At 42.4% G+C, this 23374-nt stretch overlaps 1 protein-coding gene across 3 annotated transcripts; it reads right to left on the bottom strand.

Annotated features, from left to right (window-relative positions):
* Positions 1-230: 230 nt before the first annotated feature.
* galnt6 (UDP-N-acetyl-alpha-D-galactosamine:polypeptide N-acetylgalactosaminyltransferase 6 (GalNAc-T6)) lies at positions 231-22250 on the bottom strand. 3 transcript variants are annotated; one of them, XM_029722441.1, is made up of 12 exons: positions 21869-22250; positions 17809-18043; positions 16002-16285; positions 15245-15417; positions 10256-10405; positions 8845-9079; positions 8436-8553; positions 7605-7805; positions 4498-4629; positions 3960-4061; positions 3402-3560; positions 231-1088 (listed from the first exon to the last, which is right to left on the bottom strand). In XM_029722441.1, exons 2-12 carry the CDS (start codon positions 18013-18015, stop codon positions 975-977), a joined length of 1875 nt encoding a protein of 624 aa, XP_029578301.1. In that variant the 5' UTR covers positions 18016-18043; positions 21869-22250; the 3' UTR covers positions 231-974. The 3 variants fall into 3 exon arrangements, with proteins under 3 accessions (XP_029578301.1, XP_029578303.1, XP_029578302.1); XM_029722443.1 differs by lacking the exon at positions 21869-22250 and adding an exon at positions 21694-21717 and having other exon boundaries at positions 941-1088; XM_029722442.1 differs by lacking the exon at positions 21869-22250 and adding an exon at positions 21240-21537 and having other exon boundaries at positions 941-1088.
* Between the last annotated feature and the right edge of the window lie 1124 nt (positions 22251-23374).

The raw sequence follows: 23374 nt of genomic DNA, 5'->3' as shown, positions 1-23374 counted from the left end.
TAATGGTTTTCATTATCTGAGAACATCTCTTAAACGTAAAAGCTGAGACAAACATCTATATTTTTGTCATTTAGCAGATGCTCTGCAGAGCGACTTACAGTAAGTAGTGAGTACATACATTTTTCTACTGCTCCCCCGTGGGAATAAAACCCACAACCCTGGTGTTGCAAGAGCCATGCTCTACCAACTGAGACACACGGGACCAGTCATTTCACTCGTATGACAAATAATCCAACTGTATACAGATAAAACTTTATTTAAAAAAATGGACACCTTTCCCTTTGGCAGACATATGCATTGTCACAGAAACAACATTCACTATATCTACATTCATTACCTGACAAGATAAGTTAAGACAAGCAAAGCTGATAAAAAGAGAGAGAACACACTTCTGGGTTGTGGTCCTAGTTGTCTGGAAGAGACCTCCCGCCTGCCACTCCAGGGTCGTGTCCAGTAGGGCACACAGTGGCAAAACGTTTTGCAACAGGAAACTAAGATATGTGTTCTTACTGGATAAGTTCGGGTAGTAGGCCTAAGTTCTCCCCGTTTCACTCCATTCCAAAACATTTTCTCCCTACTGAACACAACCCAGGCTGCAGAGTCCACTGTCCACACACTCCACGAGAAGAAACCTTCATTCATGAGTCTCTATTATCATAAATATATAGTTAAAAGGGGTTATCCTGAGATCCTTCACTTAGGTGTGCACTGCCATAGCACAGTCAGCACTCTATATTCAACCTGTCCACTCCACTTCGGTCATCAATGGTCTCCAGTGCAGTATGACTCATGTCCTGTAAGGTTCAGCTAGTACTGGTGCTAGTACTGCCTGCTTGACCCAGAGTTTATAGGTAGATTGGTAGGGTCTGTATGTTTGTTAATAGCATCTATGGGTGGGTGGGCTGGCGGGGGGGGGGGTCAACGTCTAGTGAAAGCTTCATTTCTGCTTAAGGTCAGGGGTCGAAGGTTAGGAGTCAACTGAATGCCCAGTGCTGGTTGAGGTCAGCTGCTTTACAGTCGTCCATCACTATCTGGCCCCCTTTCAGGAGTAAGCACTTTCTACTTAGTGGGTTCTTGAGGAGATTCTCCTAGAGAGGGCAGAGGGTTAAAAGTACAGAGTAAGACCATGTACTGCAGTGGGATAACACTGGGTCAGCTATGGACAGATTAGATCTAGAGTAATAACTTCTCTTGTGCGTTGTGAAAGATCGTTAACAGATAGTTACCTAAGCAGATTAAATGTACTTGTGTTTATTTCATCAGTCACACATGCTTTACAAAAGCACTCTTCAAGAATGAGGAGTCAAATATTTCTCCCAGCAGATCTAGAAATGTGTGTGCGTGTGTGATATACAGTGCCTTCGGAAAGTATTCCCTTCACTTTTTCCACATTTTGTTACGTTACAGCCTTATTCTAAAATTGATTAAATTGAAAAACAAAAATCCTAATCTACACACAATGCCCATTAATGACAAAGCGAAAACAGGTTTTCTAGAAATAAAATACCTTATTTACATAAGTATTCAGACCATTTGCTATGAAACTCGAAATTGAGCTCAGGTGAATCCTGTTTCCATTGGTCATCCTTCAAAATTCAAAAAGGCACTCGCACATCTGAGCAATCCTTTTTGCAGGTGCATGGTAACAGTTGAACAAGATGAATGAAAAAGGAAACCGCACACTGCTCTTGATAGTATCACTGATCTTTAATAAGCTTACGATCGGCCTCACGGTCTTCGTCAGAGCTTTTGTGAGTTAAAAAAAATGTGCACCCTTATGTAGACCTAGCCCCACCCACATCCGTTCCACGCATCGAAAGGGGTTGGAGGCGAAGGAAAAACAAATAAGTGCTACCAAATATAACGATATGCTTTTCATAAATATTTGAGTGAAGTGTATAAATAAGACGTATTAAACACGTCTATAAAACCACAATGAGGACATAGCAAGTTTTCATTCATCATTGGGTACATTGTATGAAAAACATCAGAGTAATCTTAAATAGGAACATAATTCATGTTCAAATTCACAACATAACATACATAGGCATTTCATCATTAAGTCCATTAGGAAATAATGTCTGGAGGGTGAAAATCCAAAAACATTCTCTTTTACGCAGAGTATTATTAACATCATCTCCCCTGTCTGATATTTTAACTTTCTCTATACCACAAAATCTAAAAAGGTAGAAATGTCATGCTTTAGGTCATTAAAATGTACTGCAACTGGATAATCCCAACTTCCAGACATTATTTCCTAAATGACTTAATAATGATATCTGCAGCATTGAAGGTCCCCAAGAACACAGTGGACTCCATCATTCTTAAATGGAAGAAGTTTGGAACCACCAAGACTCTTCCTAGAGCTGGTCGCCCTGCCAAACTGAGCGATCGGAGGAGAAGGGCTTTGGTCAGGGAGGTGACCAAGAACCCAATGGTCACTCTGACAGAGATCCAGAGTTCCTCTGTGGAGATAGGAGAACCATCCTTTATGGTAGAGTGGCCAGACAAAGCCACTCCTTAGTAATAGGCACATGACAGCCCGCTTGGAGTTTGCCAAAAGGCACCTAAAGACTCTCAGACCAATGGAAACAAGATTCTCTTGTCTGATGAAACCAAAATTAAACTCTTTGGCCTGAATGCCAAGCGTCACATCTTGAGGAAACCTGGCACCATCCCTACAGTGAAGCATGGTGGTGGCAGCATCATGCTGAGAGGATGTTTTTCAGCAGCAGGGTCTGGGAGACAAGTCAGGATCGAGGGAAAGATGAACGGAGCAAAGTACAGAGAGATCCTTGATGAAAACCTGCTCCAGAGCGCTTAGGACCTCAGATCGGGGCAAAGGTTCCTTCCAACAGGACAACAACCCTAAGCACACAGCCAAGACAACGCAGGAGTTGCTTCAGGACAAGTCTCTGAATGTCCTTGAGTGGCCCAGCCAGAGCCCGGACTTGAACCCGATCGAACATCTCTGGAGAGACCTGAAAATAGCTGTGCAGCAACGTTCCCCATCCAAACTGACAGAGCTTGAGAGGATCTTCAGAGAAGAATGGGAGAACTTTCCCGAATTCAGGTGTGCCATGCTTGTCGTGTCATACCCAAGAAGACTCAAGGCTGTAATCACTGCCAAAGGTACTTCAACAAAGTACTGAATAAAGGGTCTGAATAATTATGTAAATGTGATTTTAATTTTAATACATTTGCAAAAATTACTAAAAACCAGTTTTTGCTTTGTCATTATGGGTATTGTGTGTAGATTGATGAGGGAAAAAAAATAATTTAATCAATTTTAGAATAAGGCTGTAACGTAACAAAATGTGGAAGAAGTGAAGGGGTCTGAATACTTTCTGAATGCACTGTATATGCTTGCGTGCATGCTTGTCCAGGTGATGCTTCCTTACCTCTGTAAAGATCCACTCCTGTTGTGGGGCCACGCTAGTCCCTAATCCCTTTAGTGTACAAAGCTCAATCTTAACCTGGTCTGGCTGGGGGTTGGCCTGTAGACACAGCTGCTTCCCTATGTTGTGACGCAGTTCCTTATGAGACGTGTACTCAAAGTACTGGGGAAACAGCAAGAGAGATAAGCATATGTAGTCAAACATCACTTTCATATGGTGCTGGTAATTTATTATTGGAGATCGTCTGGGTTCACTTGAAAATAGATGTCAATCTCAATGTGATTTAAATAAAAGTTAAAACAGAAACTTTGCCTATAAACCTGAATATGAAATTCCAAAAATTGACTGCACATACTGTTGTTGAATGCATATCAATATCAGAATATCAGAGGAGAGGAGGCTGGTGAGAGGAGCTATAGGAGGACAGCCCATTGTAAGTTAAACATGTGTTTTCCATAAGTTTGATACCGTTCCATTTATTCCATGCCATTACAAATGAGACAGTCCTCCTACATATCCTCCCACCAGCCTCCTCTGACAGCGTGAGTGAATATACAGTACCTGGTTACCCCCCATATTGTGGCACGTGTACATGATCAGTGGCTTCCCTCCTTCATTTTTCTCTCCCACATCCAGACAGCTCTGAGCACCAGAGTTCTTAATCTGCACACACACACACACACACACACTTAACAATGAACACTTATGCATCGCCATCACGTACAGTACTTTCCTAATCACACTTTATTTGGATAGTCCATCTGTAGATGCTCTACAGATGGTCATACTATCAACAAACTATCTGTCGATAAGCAACTGCTCGCTAAGGTTACGGTTAGGTTTTAGAATAACGGGTTAGGGTCAGGGTTAAGGTTAAGTTTAGGGTTAGTAGATATTTATTTGAAATGTTACTTATAGAGCATCTATAGATGGACTATCCAAATAAAAAGTGTTACCTCAAATACTTTTAGCGTTTGTTTTGGACTGCCTGGCTAAACCCTGCATTTAGTGAGCAGGATTTGCACTTTTGAGACATTTCTATTATTTTCATGGCAACAGGCAAGCTCAATCATGCACACAATCATGGAACAAAACATACCGCTCCGAACTTGGTAGGGGTGAGGTCCGGCACGAACACCTCGGGGTAAATAGTATTCAGATACCAGGTGAAGTTCTTACACTGTAGCCTCTCCCTCAGATTCACACGCTCCGAGATGTCACCAAATCCTTTCTGCAAAACACACAGAGTAGTGGAAAGTAGTGGAAAGGAGTGAAACAGGAACAAGTGACTTGCTCAATCCTGTGCACTGATAGTTAACTTTAAAGTAACTGTCCAGTGAATATCTGACTTTTCTCTAACTCATACCCAAATAATGTTGTTGACTCGTCCAATACTCGTATTTGTGGCCAAAGCATACAGTTGAGAAATGTATATATAAAAGAAATTATAATAAAAAAAAAATACAAATTTGATGTTGGGGTTTTTAAAGTGTATCTCAAACAGACCATTTAAAAAATGCTTGCTATTTCCTCAGAGTATGATGTCATAACCCTTAGGAGGATGAGCTGGCTAATCAGCGGTCTACTTGCATGAATATTTAATGACCGGTATACACCCACACCATTCTGTTGTTGGGGTACGTCCACACTATTCCAACACAGAAAAGCTGCTTTTCAACATACTTAATTACCATTTCTTGGAAGGAAAACTATTATTTTACTCATATTATAAGTAATTAAAAGTCATATTTCATAGAAATATGGAAAGACTGGACAGTTACTTTAACCCCATATAACGGTAGTCATCTCAAATCAAAAAGTATTGGTAGTATACATAGATTTGCAGATGTTATCACAGGTGCAGCGAAATGCCTGTGTTTCTAGCTCCAACAGTGCAATAATGTCTAGAAAAAAAGAAGAAAAAAAACAATGCCACAGGTGTCTGAAGTTTTGAGGGAGTATGCAATTGGCATGCTGACTGCAGGAATGTCCACCAGAGCTGTTGCCAGAGCATTGAGTGTTAATTTCTCCACCATAAGCCACCTCCAATGTTGTTTTAGAGAATTTGGCAGTATGTCCAACTGGTCTCACAACCGCAGACCACATGCATGGGGTCGTGTGGGCGAGCGGTTTGCTGATGAAGAAGTGGTGAACAGAGTGCCCCATGGTGGCGGGGGGGTTATGGTATGGGCAGGCATAAGCTACGGACAATGAACACAATTGCATTTTATTCATGGTAATTTGAAAACACAGAGATCCTGATGCCCATTATAAGGCCCATTTTTTTTTTAAAGATATCTGTGACCAACAGATGCATATCTGTATTCCCAGTCATGTGAAATCCATAGAAATCCATGACTGATTTTCTTATATGAACTGTAACTCAGTAAAATCTTAGAAATTGTTGCAGGTTGTGTTTATATTTTTGTTCAGTATCCATGTAATGGATATACATATAATGGTGTGTAAAGACATTATGGACAGTATATGAATAGAAAAAGGTGTGCACAACAGTAGTTATATAGAATGAGCCATGACAAGAATACAGTATATACATACAAAGTGGGCAAAACGTTATTTAAACATTATTAAAAGTGACCAGCGTTCAATGACTATGTACATAGGGCAGCAGTCTCTAAGGTGCAGGGTAGAGTACCAGGTGGTAGCCGGCTAGAACAGTGACTAAGGCTAGTGGTGAATGTTTTGGAGGCAGGCCATTCGATTTCGTCTCTGCGTTATATTGGCATCGAACATGTCACCCTCCCGAGGAGAGGGGGTGACCTTGATAATTTATTGTTAAAACGAGAGGCTGCCTGGATCTTTAATTTAAAGACACTTGCTCCCTTCGGTCTCAACATAGACTTTGATCTGAAGCCATTCTTGTGATTATTGTGATTTTTGCCATTGTAATTGTTTGTTAGATACTTTTTAGACTATAAATGCTATGATCATATGTTATCCATTTGTTTGTCTTTTTGTATGTTCCTTGTATACCATTTTTTTGAATATTTCAGTTAACCAATGATATTAGGCCATACTTGGCCATGATTACAAACACCTGTGTGTCTCTTGACACTATATAAATGACTCATCTCTCAGTGTTTGTGATGATACCCTGATGAAGACAGCTTAGCTGTCGAAACGTTGGTTATTAAAATTTTTGCATCTGAGCTCTTAGAGTGTGCGGCTTTCCTTTATTTTCTAGTGGTGAATGTTTAACAGTTTGATGACCTGGGGAAAAAAGCTGTTTGGCCCCAGCTTTGAGACTTCTAAATAGTGGCGGGGTGAACAGGCCTTGGCTCGGGTGCTTGATGATCTTCTTGTCCTTCCTGTGACACCGGGTGCTGTAGATATCCAGTGATGCGTTAGGCTGACCATACCACCCTCTGGAGAGCCCTACGTTTGCGGACGGTGCAATTGCTGTACCAGGCGGTGATACAGCCCAACAGGATGTTCTCAATGCTGCATCTGTAGAAGTTTGTGAAGGGACCATTTCAGGTTGTCAGTGATGTGCCCGCCGAGGAACTTCAAGCTTTTGATCCTCTCCACTGCGACCCCGTCGATGTGGATGGGGGCGTGCTCTCTCTGCAGTCACCTGTAGTCCACAATCAGCGTTTTGTAAAGGGAGAGGTTATTTTCCTGGCGCCACTCCGTCAGGGCTATCACTTCCTCCTTGTAGGCGGTCTCATCATTGTTGGTAATCAGGCCTACCACTGTTGTTGTCAGTAAACTTCATGATTGAGTTGGAGACATGCATGGCAATGGAGGGGGCTGAGCACGCACCCAAGGGGGGGCCCTGTGTTAGGGATCAGTGTTGTTGCCTACAGTATATAGGCACTCATAAGAACATATTTATTGTAGTTTAGCCTATTCCAGATAAATCATATTTTATAATAAACAGATTGCAGTATGCACAGGCCGACATATTTTGCACAGTAGTGTGTTGTCTAACAGTTAGCCTTCATTCAGCTTTTCCTTCTGTGTCGAATGAATGTGAGATTACCAAGTCTGGCAACACAAGATTATCTAAAATTATTATGGAACTTGGAGTGAACGAAAACATGCCATGGGCTTAACCCTCTTCTCTCACCACTTGCGACATTTTAGCAGCGTTCTGGTTGCGTCGGTTGTAGATGTTTAATGCACAGCGCTATATCTAACAGTACAGTATATGAAACTTTGAGTTGATTGAGAACATAAGCCTACCTCCTTGGCCATCTTGGCAGCGTTACTGTTGCGTCGGTAGTAGATGTGTTTGTAGTCATCCATCCAGACCTCTGCGAGTCGTACCTGGTTCCTTGTGATGACCTCAGTACCTTTAGGGAAGGTGTGGGGTGACTTGGTACGGAACACGTGACCCACCACGGAACACGGAATGATCTCCAGCTGGCCGCCACACTGCCACACCTGGGAGAAAGTTTATTGACGTTAGCTGGCTAACTTAGTGACCTGCTTTGTCAATGGAGGCACAAGGACACCGACTATTCACTGTTGAATTGTATTGATGACATTCTGTGAACACTGTGCGATTCTGTAGCAGCTGACAATGTTAGACAAAGTTGCTTTGACTTCCTACAAGCCTTTTGGGCTGGTGTTTACAGAACATTTGGTGCTGTCTGATTAGGGCCTGTCTCCAAGAGGCCAGATAGACATTTGCTCCGCTTCTGTGCTGGGTGGGGTCTCCTTGTTGCAACTTGTAAAAACCAGATACATTTTTGATTAACTACAGCTGTGCTTGTTTTTGTTCACCTGGAAATTCCTACTACAGATACACATGCTCACAAAAACAGGTTAACAGGATTCCTAACACCTTTTCTGAGATGCTTTGTGGATATCAGCCCAGAGCCGTATACAACGTCGAGGTCACATGACACCATTCAACCAATTGAATTTAGGTAATAATCAACTGAATGTCTTTGAGAGAAACCATAATCAGCAAACTCTCTATATATGGCTGTGTTTTAGACTAGCTTTAGTATTTGATAGATATTCCTTTATAATAACATTGTTAGAGGAAAGGGAAGAGGGGAAACTAACCCTAAAGGACATCTCCACATTCTCACCCCCCCAGATCTCCATCTTGTCGTCGTACGTCCCGATGTGTTCAAAGTACTTCTTGGAGATGGAGAAGAGACCACCGGCAAACGTTGGAGTTCTGAATGAACAGACATGCAGAGGTGAGTAACTGATACTAGATACTAGTCCAATGCAACATTATGGAATATACATAGTCTGATTGCCGACTAGTGATCTGATACATATTTCAAGTGCAGAAATATAACATATGCTGAATTGTAAGATGAAAATAAATCTGAATACATTGCAAACAACTTCAGCAAGCACAGCACTATATTCACTACACATACTCTAACCGACGGACCTCTCCACTTGCTGTCGGAAGGCAATGTACTTTATGAAACATGTTAGGTGGGTCCTTAGCCCTTACTTGACGGGGTAGGTCTCGTCTTTGCGTCTGTTCCTCTCATGCTCGGGGATGCCTTCCCAGCCAAAGCTGAGGCTCCAGTCAAAGTTCCCTCTGTTGCGGGCCTTAGCGGTGGCTACAGGCTTGTTGAAGGTAAAGTCATTCAGGTTGATGGTAGTGATCTCTGGGCTGACCACGGCCGTTGGCTCCTCTACGATACGAGCCAGCAGGGGCTCCAGCCAGCCATGGAAACACTCGCCTGGGGACAGGAGAGGAGGGTAGATTTCAGCAGGTGTAAAGAGTTCTCAAAGTACAAGAAGTCGGTAGGTTGGCAGTTGGCAAACATTGTGAAGCATTACAGATTGAGATTCAATGAATGGAGCTTAGTTGGCAAACATTGCGGAGTTCAGTTGGCAAACATTTGTGGAGCTGACACCACTCCCAATTCTACACAACAGAAAATCCTGTCTATTCTACACAATACTTTTCTATGTGAACATTGTGTAACGCTGCACCCTCCTGGCCTCAACAGACCCCCAGGATGAGTCCTGAGCATTCTGTCAATGATATGTAATCTGTGTTCACAATTGCCTGACAACATCACATTATGCAAACGCCCTTGTCGGGATGACCTTGGGGGTTCACAGTATTTGTGTATGTTTTTGTATACGTTTTATACATCACTGCAAAGCCTTTATCTCCAGTACATTAGTATCTATTGCCTTTCATCTGTATGTGTAGCCCTTCGTCACACCACTACTTTGCATATCTCTAAGCATACGTGAGTGGAATGTGGTCATACATCTAGTTCTAGCAGGGAAACCTGAAGAGCAGGTTTCAACTGTTCACTATTTTAAAAAAGCACCGCAGGTAGTAAATCTGATCTAAACATTTATAGAAACAAAGTTGTAACACAATGGTTGTAAACGGATTGATCACTTGGGAACCATTTTACCCACTCCACCTATCCTTCCTTGTGGGCTAGCAAAAAGGGATGAGGGGGTCAATAAGGAGTTAGTTGTGTTGCTCTGGCCTTGTGAGCTAGCTAGTCACAGTGCATCAATCCATCTCCTATCTTATTGTTTGTGCTTTTGAACAGAACGTACAGTAAAGGTACAGTAGGAGGTGGAGAAGGTCGAGTCAAAGGGCAGAGGGCTGTATTCAAATCCATATAGACTCTGGCATACATCTGTGCCATAGGCCACCATACATATATTGCTAGCTGGCTAGCTAGTCACATTGTGCATCCAGAAAGTTAGGTGTCTCTCCCTGGGCCCCCGAGTATTAATGAATGAATCCATCCATCCCTTGTGAGCTAGTTACTCAAAGTGTGCATTCAGGAAGGTGAGTATATTTCTCTGTGTCCCCCTAGCCCCTAGGAGCTTGGCTGTTATCAGGCACTCATTTATTCATCCATCGTGGGCTAGCTACTCACAGTGAGCATCCAGGAAGGTGAGTATCTCTCCCAGGGCTCCCCGGGCCCCCAGGAGCCTGGCAGTGATCAGGCCCTTCCTCTCTTGCTGTCTCACCACCTTCACTATCTTTAGCTGCTTCACATACTCATCCAGCCGAGTCCCAAGGTGTTCTGGTAGAAAGGAGAAAACACATACCTGTTATGACATTCTTTTCTTTTCTTAAGGTGAGCTGGAGCGTCGGAGGGAATCACTTAAAGGGATAGTTCACCTAAATGACATTGGTTTCCTAACCCTATAAGCAGTCTATGGACAAGGTATGGTCCTTGCTTTTGGTTTTGTTTACCTGGTCACTCTTTCAAATCAAAATTGTTTGTATTTGTGGCACAATCCAATGCAAGTCAATGGTAGCATTTTTGTTCTTCGTGTACAACCCTATAAGTAACTTAATTCAGTTATACAATCCATTTTCTTAAACCTAAGGATGATTTGGACATTAAGAGAGGAAATGCTAATATGGGTACCATTGACTTGCATTGGATTGTGTCACAAATTCTAAACAACATTTGAAACAGTGGTCAGGCAAAGCATTGATTACAGTCATACCTTGTCCATAGACTGATTACAGGGTAATGAAACCAATATGTCATTTTGTAATTTGGGTGAACTACACTGCTCAAAAAATAAAGGGAAAACTTAAACAACACAATGTAACTCCAAGTCAATCACACTTCTGTGAAATCAAACTGTCCACTTAGGAAGCAACACTGATTGACAATAAATTTCACATGCTGTTGTGCAAATGGAATAGACAACAGGTGGAAATTATAGGCAATTAGCAAGACACCCCCAATAAAGGAGTGGGGACCACAGGTGGGGACCACAGACCACTTCTCAGTTCCTATGCTTCCTGGCTGATGTTTTGGTCACTTTTGAATGCTTGGCGGTGCTTTCACTCTAGTGGTAGCATGAGACGGAGTCTACAACCCACACAAGTGGCTCAGGTAGTGCAGCTCATCCAGGATGGCATGTCAATGCGAGCTGTGGCAAGAAGGTTTGCTATGTCTGTCAGCATAGTGTCCAGAGCATGGAGGCGCTACCAGGAGACAGGCCAGTACATCAGGAGACGTGGAGGAGGCCGTAGGAGGGCAACAACCCAGCAGCAGGACCGCAACCTCCGCCTTTGTGCAAGGAGGAGCAGGAGAAGCACTGCCAGAGCTCTGCAAAATGACCTCCAGCAGGCCACAAATGTGCATGTGTCTGTTCAAACGGTCAGAAACAGACTCCATGAGGGTGGTATGAGGGCCCGACGTCCACAGGTGGGGGTTGTGCTTACAGCCCAACACCGTGCAGGACGTTTGGCATTTACCAGAGAACACCAAGATTGGCAAATTCGCCACTGGCACCCTGTGCTCTTCACAGATGAAAGCAGGTTCACACTGAGCACGTGACAGACGTGACAGAGTCTGGAGATGCCGTGGAGAACGTTCTGCTGCCTGCAACATCCTCCAGCATGACCGGTTTGGCGGTGGGTCAGTCATGGTGTGGGGTGGCATTTCTTTGGGGGGCCGCACAGCCCTCCATGTGCTCGCCAGAGGTAGCCTGACTGTCATTAGGTACAGAGATGAGATCCTCAGACCCCTTGTGAGACCATATGCTGGTGCGGTTGGCCCTGGGTTCCTCCTAATGCAAGACAATGCTAGACCTCATGTGGCTGGAGTGTGTCAGCAGTTCCTGCAAGAGGAAGGCATTGATGCTATGGACTGGCCCGCCCGTTCCCCAGACCTGAATCCAATTGAGCACATCTGGGACATCATGTCTCGCTCCATCCACCAACGCCACGTTGCACCACAGACTGTCCAGGAGTTGGCGGATGCTTTAGTCCAGGTCTGGGAGGAGATCCCTCAGGAGACCATCCGCCACCTCATCAGGAGCATGCCCAGGTGTTGTAGGGAGGTCATACAGGCACGTGAAGGCCACACACACTACTGAGCCTCATTTTGACTTGTTTTAAGGACATTACATCAAAGTTGGATCAGCCTGTATTGTGGTTTTCCACTTTAATTTTGAGTGTGACTCCAAATCCAGACCTCCATGGGTTGATAAATTGGATTTCCATTGATTATTTTTGTGTGATTTTGTTGTCAGCACATTCAACTATGTAAAGAAAAAAGTATTTAATAAGATTATTTCTTTCATTCAGATCTAGGATGTGTTGTTTAAGTGTTCCCTTTATTTTTTTGAGCAGTATATTTAAACACTAGACATCAATTAAACACAAACACGAAACTTCATGTTTAGTTAGGAATTTGGCTGGCTCTTCAGGTAATACAACATTATTTTCATCAGGTGAGGGTGGAGCGGTTAATGACAGGAGGTCAAATCCAGCATCGCTAGGTAACTGACTAACAGAAAGCAGGGGTGTGTTCAGTGACATGTACATAGAAATAGAACTAACACAATTCCCAATACTGCCAGACAGTCATATCTGTTCTACATAATACATTGCTTTCTAAACGTGATGGGACAGGACGGTAACTATAGTAATCTCTCTGGTATGCAATCTGGTTTCCGCTCAGGTTATGGATGTGTCACTGCAACCTTAAAGGTCCTCAATGATGTCACCATTGCCCTTGATTCTAAGCAATGTTGTGCTGCTATTTTTATTGACTTGGCCAAAGCTTTTCATACAGTAGACCATTCTATTCTTGTGGGCCGGCTAAGGAGTATTGGTGTCTCGGAGGGGTCTTTGGCCTGGTTTGCTAACTACCTATCTCAAAGAGTGCTGTGTATAAAGTCAAACAATCTGCTATCTCTGCCACTGCCTGTCACCAAGGGAGTACCCCAAGGCTCAATCCTAGGCCCCACGGTCTCCTCAATTTACATCAACAACATAGCTTAGGCAGTAGGAAGCTCTCATCCATTTATATGCAGATGATACAGTCTTATACTCAGCTGGCCCCTTTTGTGTTAACTGCTCTACAATAAAGCTTTCTTAGTGTCCAACAAGCTTTCTCTACCCTTAACCTTGTTCTGAACACCTCTAAAACAAAGGTCACATAATTTATAGTTCGGCAGGTAAGGAACATTCTGTTAAAGGTCCCCAAAGCACACACATCCCTGGGTCACTCGTCTTTTCAGTTCGCTGCAGCTAGCGACTGGAACGACCTGCAACAGACACTCAAACTGGACAGTTTTATCTCAATATCTTCATTCAAAGACTCAATCATGGACACTAACTGACAGTTGTGGCTGCTTTGCGTGATGTATTGTTGTCTCTACCTTCTTGCCCTTTGTGCTGTTTTCTCTGCCCAATAATGTTTGTAACATGTTTTGTGCTGCTACCATGTTGTTATGTTGTGTTGCTACCATGCTGTGTTGTCATGTGTTGCTGCCTTGCTATGTTGTTATGGTAGGTCTCTCTTTATGTAGTGTTGTGTTGTCTCTCTTGTTCTGATGTGTGTTTTGTCCTATATTTATATATTTTTTATTTTTACATTTTTAATCCCAGCCTCCGTCCCCACAGGAGGCCTTTTGCCTTTTGGTAGGCCATCATTATAAATAAGAATTTGTTCTTAACTGACTTACCTAATTAAATAAATGTTAAACACAAACCCCAAAATACAAAAAACCCACATCCAGTTATATTTAGAACAGACAAGACCGTAGAACCGTAGAACCGTAGAGGTGTGAAATCGTGTCACAAGTTTCAGTTTAGTATTAATAACACATATGCAATGCACTGGCCACAACAGACATCACACTTTCTCCACAGCATATTCTCTTAAACCATGTGATAATGCAGCTAGCTAGTATACAGGCGATTGTTAAAACACAGCGAGAGATTAAACCAAACTATATGGCCAGGAGGTTCCAAGGTCCAGAAGTAGATATTGAACTAGGTGTCAAAGCACATCCTCTTTTAGTTTTGATTAGCGAAGCTAGGCCAATGCAATTTCCTGTTTATAAGAACAGTACCCTTAGTTTCAGAATGACTGGTGAAAAGTTTTGCTATTGGTGTGCCCTAATGTACACTCCCCTTTGTTTTCCCTTAGCCCATGTTTAGTATCAGGCTCCATTGCCTAGACTGCTTGCATCACTGCCTGGTATGGCAACTGCTAGGCATCTGACCGTAAGGCGCTACAGAGGGTAGTGCGTACGGCCCAGTACATCACTGGGGCCAAGCTTCCTGCCATCCAGGACCTATATAATAGGCGGAGTCAGAGGAAAGCCCATAGAATTGTCAGAGACTCCAGTCACCCAAGTCATAGACTGTTTTCTCTGCTACCGCACGGCAAGCGGTACCGGAGCGCCAAGTGTAGCACCAAAAGGCTCCTTAACAGCTTCTACCCCCTAACCATAAGACTGCTGAACAGACTACCCCCCTCCATTTGTTTTGTACACTACTCGCTGTTTATTATCTATGCATAGTCACTTCACCCCTACCTACATGTACAAATGACCTCAACTAACCTGTACCTCCGCACACTGACTAGGTACCGGTACCCCCAGTATATAGCCTCGTTATTATTATTTTATTGTGTTACTTTTTATAATTTTTTACTTTAGTTTATTTGGTAAATATTTTAACTCTTCTTGAACTGCACTGTTGGTTAAGGGCTTGTAAGTAAGCATTTCACAGTAAGGTCTGCACCTGTTGTATTCGGCGCATGTTTACCTCCCTAATCTTACTACATTTGCACACACTAGAAAGATTTTCCTATTGTGTTATTGACTGTACGTTTATTTATCCCATGTGTAACTCTGTGTTGTTTGTGTCGCACTGCTTTGCTTTATCTTGGCCAGGTCTGGCCCAACTGGCCTACCTGGTTAAATAAAGGTGAAATAAAAAAATAAAAATGTGTCAAATAAAGTTTGATTTGACTTTATTTAGAGTCATCATACCCACAGTACCCATAGAAATAGAATCCCATTCAAGTCAATGATGCCACAATGGGTAGACTGGCGCCCATTTTGAGTGGACCCATAGGATTTATTTTCTCTGTGCCCACCTGCGGTGCTGGCGTCGTCCACCATGATGATCTCAGTGAGCAGGGCAGCAGGGGAGGTGTGGAGGACACTGTAGACGGTACGCAGCAGGGTGGACCAGGCCTCGTTGTGGAACACTATGATTACACTGGTGGTGGGGAGAGGAGGGCAGCGACGGAACTTACGCTCCACACACCTGGGAAGCAAAGGAAGAGCAAGACACTGTTCGTCATAAAAAGGAAAAAATGTCAATATTATCTGCCCTGTGTTTGAGTTGACATGGGGGGTGTTTGTGTCTACGTAGATGCCCTAGCCTTACAATATATTAAGAGCATCCCTTAGCAAATATTCGTACATAAACCAAACTGATTGTGCTTTTCATGGCTATCAAGGTTCTGAAATGTTGATTAAATAAAGAAAAAGAAACATCTGCAGTAATACAGTAGCAAACAATAGAGAATCTTGCTATTGAAAATGCATCTTTGAACAAGACTAGGAAACCGCCCCCAAGAAAAATACGCTACCCACCCTTCAACACTCCTTTCATCACCATGGTTACAGTTAAGACTGAAGTTTTAGGGTGCATCCCAATAATATTTTGTTTCTGCTAAAAATATGCACTCATTCACTACTTCCCACAGATCTAAAAGCATTAGATTGGTATAGGCATGGGCCAGCGGTAGTTTCCACTATGTTCATTATACCAGTAATTTCCTTTCAAAAACAGTGAACAAGTGCACATTTTGGGATGATGGAGAGATAATTGGGACATAGTCTTACTCTGGTGGCCGGGTGTCGTCTCCTAGGCTACGGCTGAGGGAGATCCTGTCGGAGGAGAACTGGTTGAAACAGTTAACGGTCATCCCCTTTTCCTTCTCTTTCTCCTCCTCTGGTGTCATGTTGTTTTTCTCGTAGCCCCTCCCGTCGGCCCCAGGCCCCTGGGGGTCCTGTGGGGGCCTCTCCAGGGCCGGCTTCAGCTCTGCCTGACTGTAGTGACCTGGAGGACAGTGGTGGTCTGGGGTGGCCTGCTGCTCCTCTATCGAAGGGGGCTGGGGAGCTCCGATCTGGAACGCCAGGTAATTGTTTCTTTATTTTATCATTTTATTTAGATTTCTTGTATACTTAACAAAAATATAAACGGAACATGTAAAGTGTTGGTCCCATGTTTCATGAGCTGAAATAAAAGATCCCAGAAATGTTCCATATGCACAAAAAGCTTATTTCTCTCAAATGTTATCTACACATTTGTTTACATCCCTGTTAGTGAGCATTTCTCCTTTGCCAAGATAATCCATCCACCTGACAGGTGTGGCATATCAAGAAGCTGATTAAACAGCATGATCATTACACAGGTGCACCTTGTGCTGGGGACAATAGAAAAAAGTACAAAATGCCACAGATGTCTCAAGTTGAGGGAGTGTGCAATTTGCATGCTGACTGCAGGAATGTCCACCAGAGCCGTTGGCAGAACATTTAAATGCTAATTTATCTACCATAAGCTGCCTCCAACGTCATTTTAGAGAATTTGGCAGTACGTCCAACCGGCCTCACAACCGCAGACCATGTGCAACCAAGCCAGTCCACACTCAGCTTCTTCACCTGTGAGATCGTCTGAGACCATCCACCCGGACAGCTCATGAAACTGTGGGTTTGAACAACCAAAGAATTTCTGCACAAATTGTCAGAAACTGTCTCAGGGAAGCTCATCCGCATGCTTGTCGTGCTCACAAGGGTCTTGACCTGACTGAAGTTCGGCATTGTAACCGACTTCAGTGGGCAAATGCTCACCTTCGATGGCCACTGGCACGCCGGAGAAGTGTGCTCTTCACGTATGAATCCCGGTTTCAACTGTACTGGGCAGATGGCAGACAGCGTGTATGGCGTTGTGTGGGCGAGCAGTTTGCTGATGTCAACGTTGTGAACAGAGTGCCCCATGGTGGCGATGGGGTTATGTTATGGGCAGGCATAAGCTACGGACAACGAGCACAATGGCATTTTATTGATGAAAATTTGAATGAGATCCTGAGGCCCATTGTCGTGCCATTCATCCGCTGAAATCACCTCATGTTTCAGCATGATAATGCACAGCCCCGTGTGGCAAGGATCTGTTCACAATTCCTGGAAGCTGAAAATGTCCAGTTCTTCCATGGCCTACATACTCAGACATGTCACTCATTGAGCATGTTTGGGATGCTCTGGGTCGACGTGTATAACAGCTTGTTCCAGTTCCCGACAATATCCACCAACTTCGCGAAGCCATTGAAGAGTGAGATGAGGCAAATTGTGGTTACACACCGGATACTGACTGGTTTTCTGATCCACTCCCCTTACTTATTCTTTTTTTAAGGTATCTGAGACCAACAGATGCATATCTGTATTCCCAGTCATGTGAGATCCATAGATCAAGGCATATGAATTTATTTCAATTCACTGATTTCCTTATATGAACTGTAACTCAGTGTTGAATTTATTTTCTTGATCAGTGTATAATTATATCACAAACAAAAACAATAAAGGCTGTTCATTAAACCCCTCCCCCCTACCTCCTATTCTACCCCACCCACCAAAAGGACCCATACAGGGGTACCTGGAAGCCTAGGTTGTTGACTGCTCCTCGAACCATCACCAGCACCCGATCCTTGCGTTCCACCAGATCCTGGAACCAGGGATCCTGGGCAGAGTTGGAGCCGGAGCCCACATCCTTCTGTAGGACCACCAGCACCACCATGAACAGAGTTCCCCCAGCCAGGGCCAGCTTCAGGGGGGACAGGCGCCGACGCAGGAACAGACGCATGGTGGGTCACAATTCAAAATGGCCACCGCTGAGAGAGCGAGAGAGAGAGCAAGAGAATTCAGTGTTTCCCCTATATTACATTTATGCAGCGGCACAACTCTCTATTGATAGGGTTGGCTACACTACCAGGATTACATGCTAGCTAGCTAGTTACCTTGGAGGATTTTTTTGTACATATCTTCCTCAGATTCTTATCAGGTACTATAGTCCGAGAAAACTACTAAAATGATTTTAAAGCTAGGGTAAAAACAATGGTGGAAAATGATTTAGGGGATATCAATGTTTTGACCCTTGTTGAAACACTCCTCCCGAAACCAATTAGCCTTTTCAATGTGTAAACTGATATTTTTAAACTGCGGGGCTTTGTGTTTTATGTTGTAAATGTTTGAAACTGTATGCTGCTTTTTTTTGGTTAGGTCTCTCTTGCAAAATAGGTTTTGAGACTAACCTGGTGAAAAAAAATGTCATCCTGGAAGTGTAGTCAACCCTATTACTAGACATATGTAATAATTGTTAGTTACGATACAGTGACGTAATGCTAGCTAAATAACTTTTGGGTTTAATATAGAATTGGCCGGTGATGTCATTTAGATTAAGGGATCCTAGGGGAAACACTGGAGTTATAAATTAACTGGAGGCATTACATAGTAATAGCAGTGAAGAGCTGGAGTATTTGAAACTATACTTTTCTTAAACAGACACTGGAATCAAACCCTTTTCAGAATAGAACAAAACAAACAGACTCAAATACTTTCTTTACCTGATGCAAAGGTGAATCTATGGCGACAATTTAAAATTCAGTTCTACCCAAAACCAGATGACTATAATAACTATATGCCAAATGTCAAAAGATGTGATCCAGTCAGCTCTTCTAAACCAGCATGTACTGTCCCTGTGTACCTAGCCAATCCCATAACACTTCTCTGCTGTCATAGCTACTTTCCCTTCGTCTCCCTTCGGCTCTGCTGAGTGGAGGTGGAGCCTCAGAGGAATAGCCTCACACACACACACACACACACACACACACACACACACACACACACACACACACACACACACACAGAGGGAGCAGAGTGAAAGAACAAACAGAACACTCCTCTCGGTAAACAACCTGGAATATTGCACCTGTATTCACCTTCTCTAGCCAAGAACACACCTGTCATATACCCACCTGTTCCACTCCTTCCCGGATGCACATGTCAACAGGTTGGCTGACTTAGCAGCACCAACATTCACATGAATGAATGCCACCTTACATAGACACAAACACCAGTAGAATGAGTATGACTGGACCGATGACAAACACACCGGACATATTTCGCTCCACAACTAGCCTGAGTCCCAGATCTGTCACCAACTCATCAGCGCACATTGAAGTAAAATGTATCAAAACATTTCGCAACGGAAAACGAAAACAAGCGTTTCTCATTTCTTAAGTTCAGGTGGTCGCTCCCCGTGTCAGCCCTTTCGCGTCCAGTTAGTTCTTTGTGAATACAACCCAGTTTGTGCTGTCACGTGAACTCCATTACGGTCATTCAATGGAGCTGGACACACGTCACAAAACAGATCTGGAACTCAGGCTATTTAACAATGTCCTGCTTTATTAAGAGGGGTATCAGATCACAATAAATGATACCCTTAGGTGAACACTGCTTAGGGCCTCAAACTCTTAGTTTGTCATCATTAATTTAAGCCAGTCCTCTCAAGGAAATCCTACCTCCTTCATAATTGATCAAAGACACTCTCATGCTTCCAGAGCCCAACAATGGGCACACAGTGCACTCTCCTTGACTCAAATGTCATCTTAAGTTGACAACCTGTTAGGCTTGTACCTATACTGGTTACAGACATTGGTTATGTGAAGAAAGGAAGAGTGGGAGGTGAGAGGCTTTCTGCCTCAACTCTTTCTAGTTCTCCCATATGATATGGAAAATGTTTTCAGAAGAACTTTGAATTAAACGCCTGCCCTTTAATTAAAAATGTCATTAATGTGTAATAATGCCAAAAAAATAAAAAGTCCAATGCAGCCCTTTTTGTCTCAATATAAAATAATTTCTGGGTAACAACTAAGTATCTTACTGCGATTGTTTTCAATTAAAATGGTCAAAAAGAAACTTAATCTTAGCAAAGAGCAATTTCTGAAAGCAAGAATTTTACTAGGACTGCCTGGGAGTGGTCTGAGCAGGTAGGGGAAAACTGAAAACGAGCTATTATTTGCAGAAAGGTTTGGAAGTCTATTTCTTATTGGTCTATTAACTAATTTACCAGGCAGGCCAAAACTCCATCCCACCAAAACAGGCTGAAGTTTCAGGCGGTCTTTTCAAACAGCTCTTACACTAATTTGGGCATTATCATGTTTCACAATATTATTCTAACCTCACTTTTTATTTATTTATACAACACAGGAAAATAACATTTGACTGCACTGGGCCTTTAATATTTTGTTGCAAAGTTTATGGACAAACATTTCTATTAGCAAATAATGGATGGAATTTGTAACATAACAATAGTCCACTTCAAAGTATTAATTTTATGGCTATCAGTGAATGCAATGCCAAATATAAATTACACTATGCAGTGAGAATAGTTTACCAGGTGGAGTTTCTCACTCATTTCATGATTAATTAAGGACTATAAGTAATCACGGTAGCATCCACATTAATGTAGAAGTGTTAAGACACATTCTATTCTTATTTACATTGTTTTTTTTTTAAGTGACTCAAATGACAAACCTCACTTTTTTCTATTGGGCACAAAATACTCTGAAACAATCAAAAGAAACAGCAAATGCAGCTAACACATTTCTAGAGTCACAAGCTTGATGTAGGCATTGCGTGCTATGAATATTGGACCAAATACTTAACTTTCTACTACTTTAATACACATACTGTATAATTGAATTTGTCCCAATACTTTTGGTCCCCTAAAATGGGGGGGACAGTGTACAAAAAGTGATGCACTTTCTAAGCGGATGAAAATACCCTGAAATTAAAGCTGACAGTCTGCACTTTAACCTCATAGTCATTGTATCATTTAAAATCCAAAAGTGCTGTCCCAATACTTTTGGAGCTCACTGAGGTCCTTGGACCTTAAAGAGTAATGGTAGGACATTACGTATGAGTACAATCTTGGGCTAGACAGGAACTACAGAGAGATACGAAGTGAACATCAAAACCGCATCAATGTAACACTACTATACTAAATAAGATGTTGAAAGTAACTACCGATTAATGGAAGGCAATGTATGCCATGAACTGAACTCCAATGAATTAAATTGGAAAACGTTGTCGTTTTTAAAACGGTCCGTGCCAAATCGTCCTTTGGCATTGAAGCTGAAACGTAAAATGGTTAAGATTAGGGTATGGGTTAGGGTAGGGGCGTCCCAAGGACGCGCATTCCTTGAAACTACTGGCCGTTTTTAAAAAAGTTGCCTCATCAACTAAGAAGATCTCTTTCAGCTCGAGCGTGTAACATGATGCAATTTAAACAGGAAATTGTTTGTGACAAAAATATCAGGAAGTATGAGAGTGTGGCCGATTATAAATGACTAGAGTTAGTAAATATAGAAAAAAGTGTTAAAATACAGATGTCCCTTTGATTTACAAAATGACAAAATGACTAATGTATGACAGATAGGCTAAAATAGAATCATAACATGTCACGATCTTTATCGTGTACCTCAATGTACTTATCTTGATATCCAGTGCCTCAGGAAATTACAGATAGTTATAGGAAAATGTAAAGGCTTCATTGTTGCAATATAAATTCACCCTATCTAATGCAACAATAAATAACACAATTCCTGATAAGATACAAGGAGGCGCAATGATGCGTTGTCTCCCGAATGTCTTACCTGGGAACCTGTTCACAAATTTGAAGACTGCCTTGCTGTGTCTTTGCGACGCTCTTTATTTAGTAACGCGAAGGCGATAGATGGACGTAAATATTCACTTCAAAAGCCTTTTACGCAGCGCAAAAAGGATACACTAAGACCACCAATGATGTATATATATATTTATACACACACACCATAGAGCGCCACCATCGCGGCTTCCCCTTTGAACGTAACAGGTGACATTGCTTGAAAGTATTAACTGTAGTCTCCAGGGTCCTAAAGGGAACTGCGTTCTGTCCGACCATTTCAAACAAACATCCCACTGGGCACAGTTATAACTTCAACGTCTGTTCCACGTTGGTTCGACATAATTTCATAGAAATGACGTGGAAACCACGTTGATTGAACCAGTGTGTTCCTAGTGGGATGGGCTACTCGTTTTTTGCCACCAAGAATATAATATAACATTTGGAGCATAGATTCATTTAAATCCACATCAAAATCACTCTGATTTTCAAGACAATTTCATTTGCTTTTGTCAATGGGAAAAATAATTCACATTGTTTAATTAATGCTCAGCACAGAGTACTGTAGCCTAAGTTAACACAACCATTACCTCAACAGAGTTACATTATTCATGTCAAGAAAGTAAATACCATCTCCACGACCGCTGTCTTGAAACCGTAGAGGGATTTATTCAGAGTGGCAACCTATTCCCTACATGGTGCAATACTTTTGACCAGGGCTCACAGGGTCAAAAGAAGTGTCCATATAGGGAACAGGGTACCATTTGGGATGCAACCTCAGACATTGAGAAGATACTCTCAAAAAGAGACATGCTGGGCTCCATCTATCAGATATTGTCAGAAATCTACATTTTGTTTAGAGGCTATTGATTGTCAAGTTGCTTCTGGGAAATCTGACATCCCAGGAACAACACAACACCAAAACCATGGCCATGTCTCAAATAGCACCCGATTCAATATGAAGTGCACAACTTTTGACCAGAGCCCAATGGACACTGGTCAAAAGTAGTGCACTATACAGGGAATAGGGTACCATTTCGGACGCAACTAATGTGATATTTAATGTCTAAAATTCAATTGTTAAACAAATCGCTTATGTGGTCTGTCCAAATTATAAATAAATAAAAATGGAAACAATTTTTTCTTTGAAAAAAGAACAAGAGACAAAAGTGAAAGTGTGGTCTTTCACTTCCCTCCAGTGGTGCTAGCTAGGTACTTTTGTATGGTGTGTCGAGAACATAGAAATTGATAGAGATCATTAAGTGGAAGTACCTTTTTTTTGCTTGGAAATTACCATTGAGGACTTGCATACTTTTAAATTAGTCAACAGGGTTGGACTTCCTATGTGTTAAGGAAGGATCCAGGTCATCAGGAGGGATCAGCCGATGAATTATACTCGTGCACAAACATTCCATAACATACAGTGCATTTGGAAAGTATTCAGACCTCTTGACTTTTTCCACATTTTTTATGTTACAGGCTTATTCTAAAATTGATT

Source organism: Salmo trutta, chromosome 30, assembly GCF_901001165.1.
Source record: "Salmo trutta chromosome 30, fSalTru1.1, whole genome shotgun sequence".
NCBI classification, from domain to species: Eukaryota; Metazoa; Chordata; class Actinopteri; order Salmoniformes; family Salmonidae; genus Salmo; species Salmo trutta.
Note: the sequence above shows the minus strand (reverse complement) of the source record. Positions and strands in the feature narration are given on the sequence as shown.

Bases quoted from the DNA above. Each gene is read 5' to 3' on its own strand.
- galnt6 (XM_029722441.1), bottom strand. From the start codon at position 18,015: ATGCGTCTGTTCCTGCGTCGGCGCCTGTCCCCCCTGAAGCTGGCCCTG. The intron at 7,806-8,435 runs GTTAGTTTCCCC...ACTTTCTCCCAG, and splicing joins ATGTGGAGATGTCCTTTAGG to GTGTGGCAGTGTGGCGGCCA. The intron at 3,561-3,959 runs GTACTGTATATT...CTGTTTCCCCAG, and splicing joins ACAATATGGGGGGTAACCAG to TACTTTGAGTACACGTCTCA.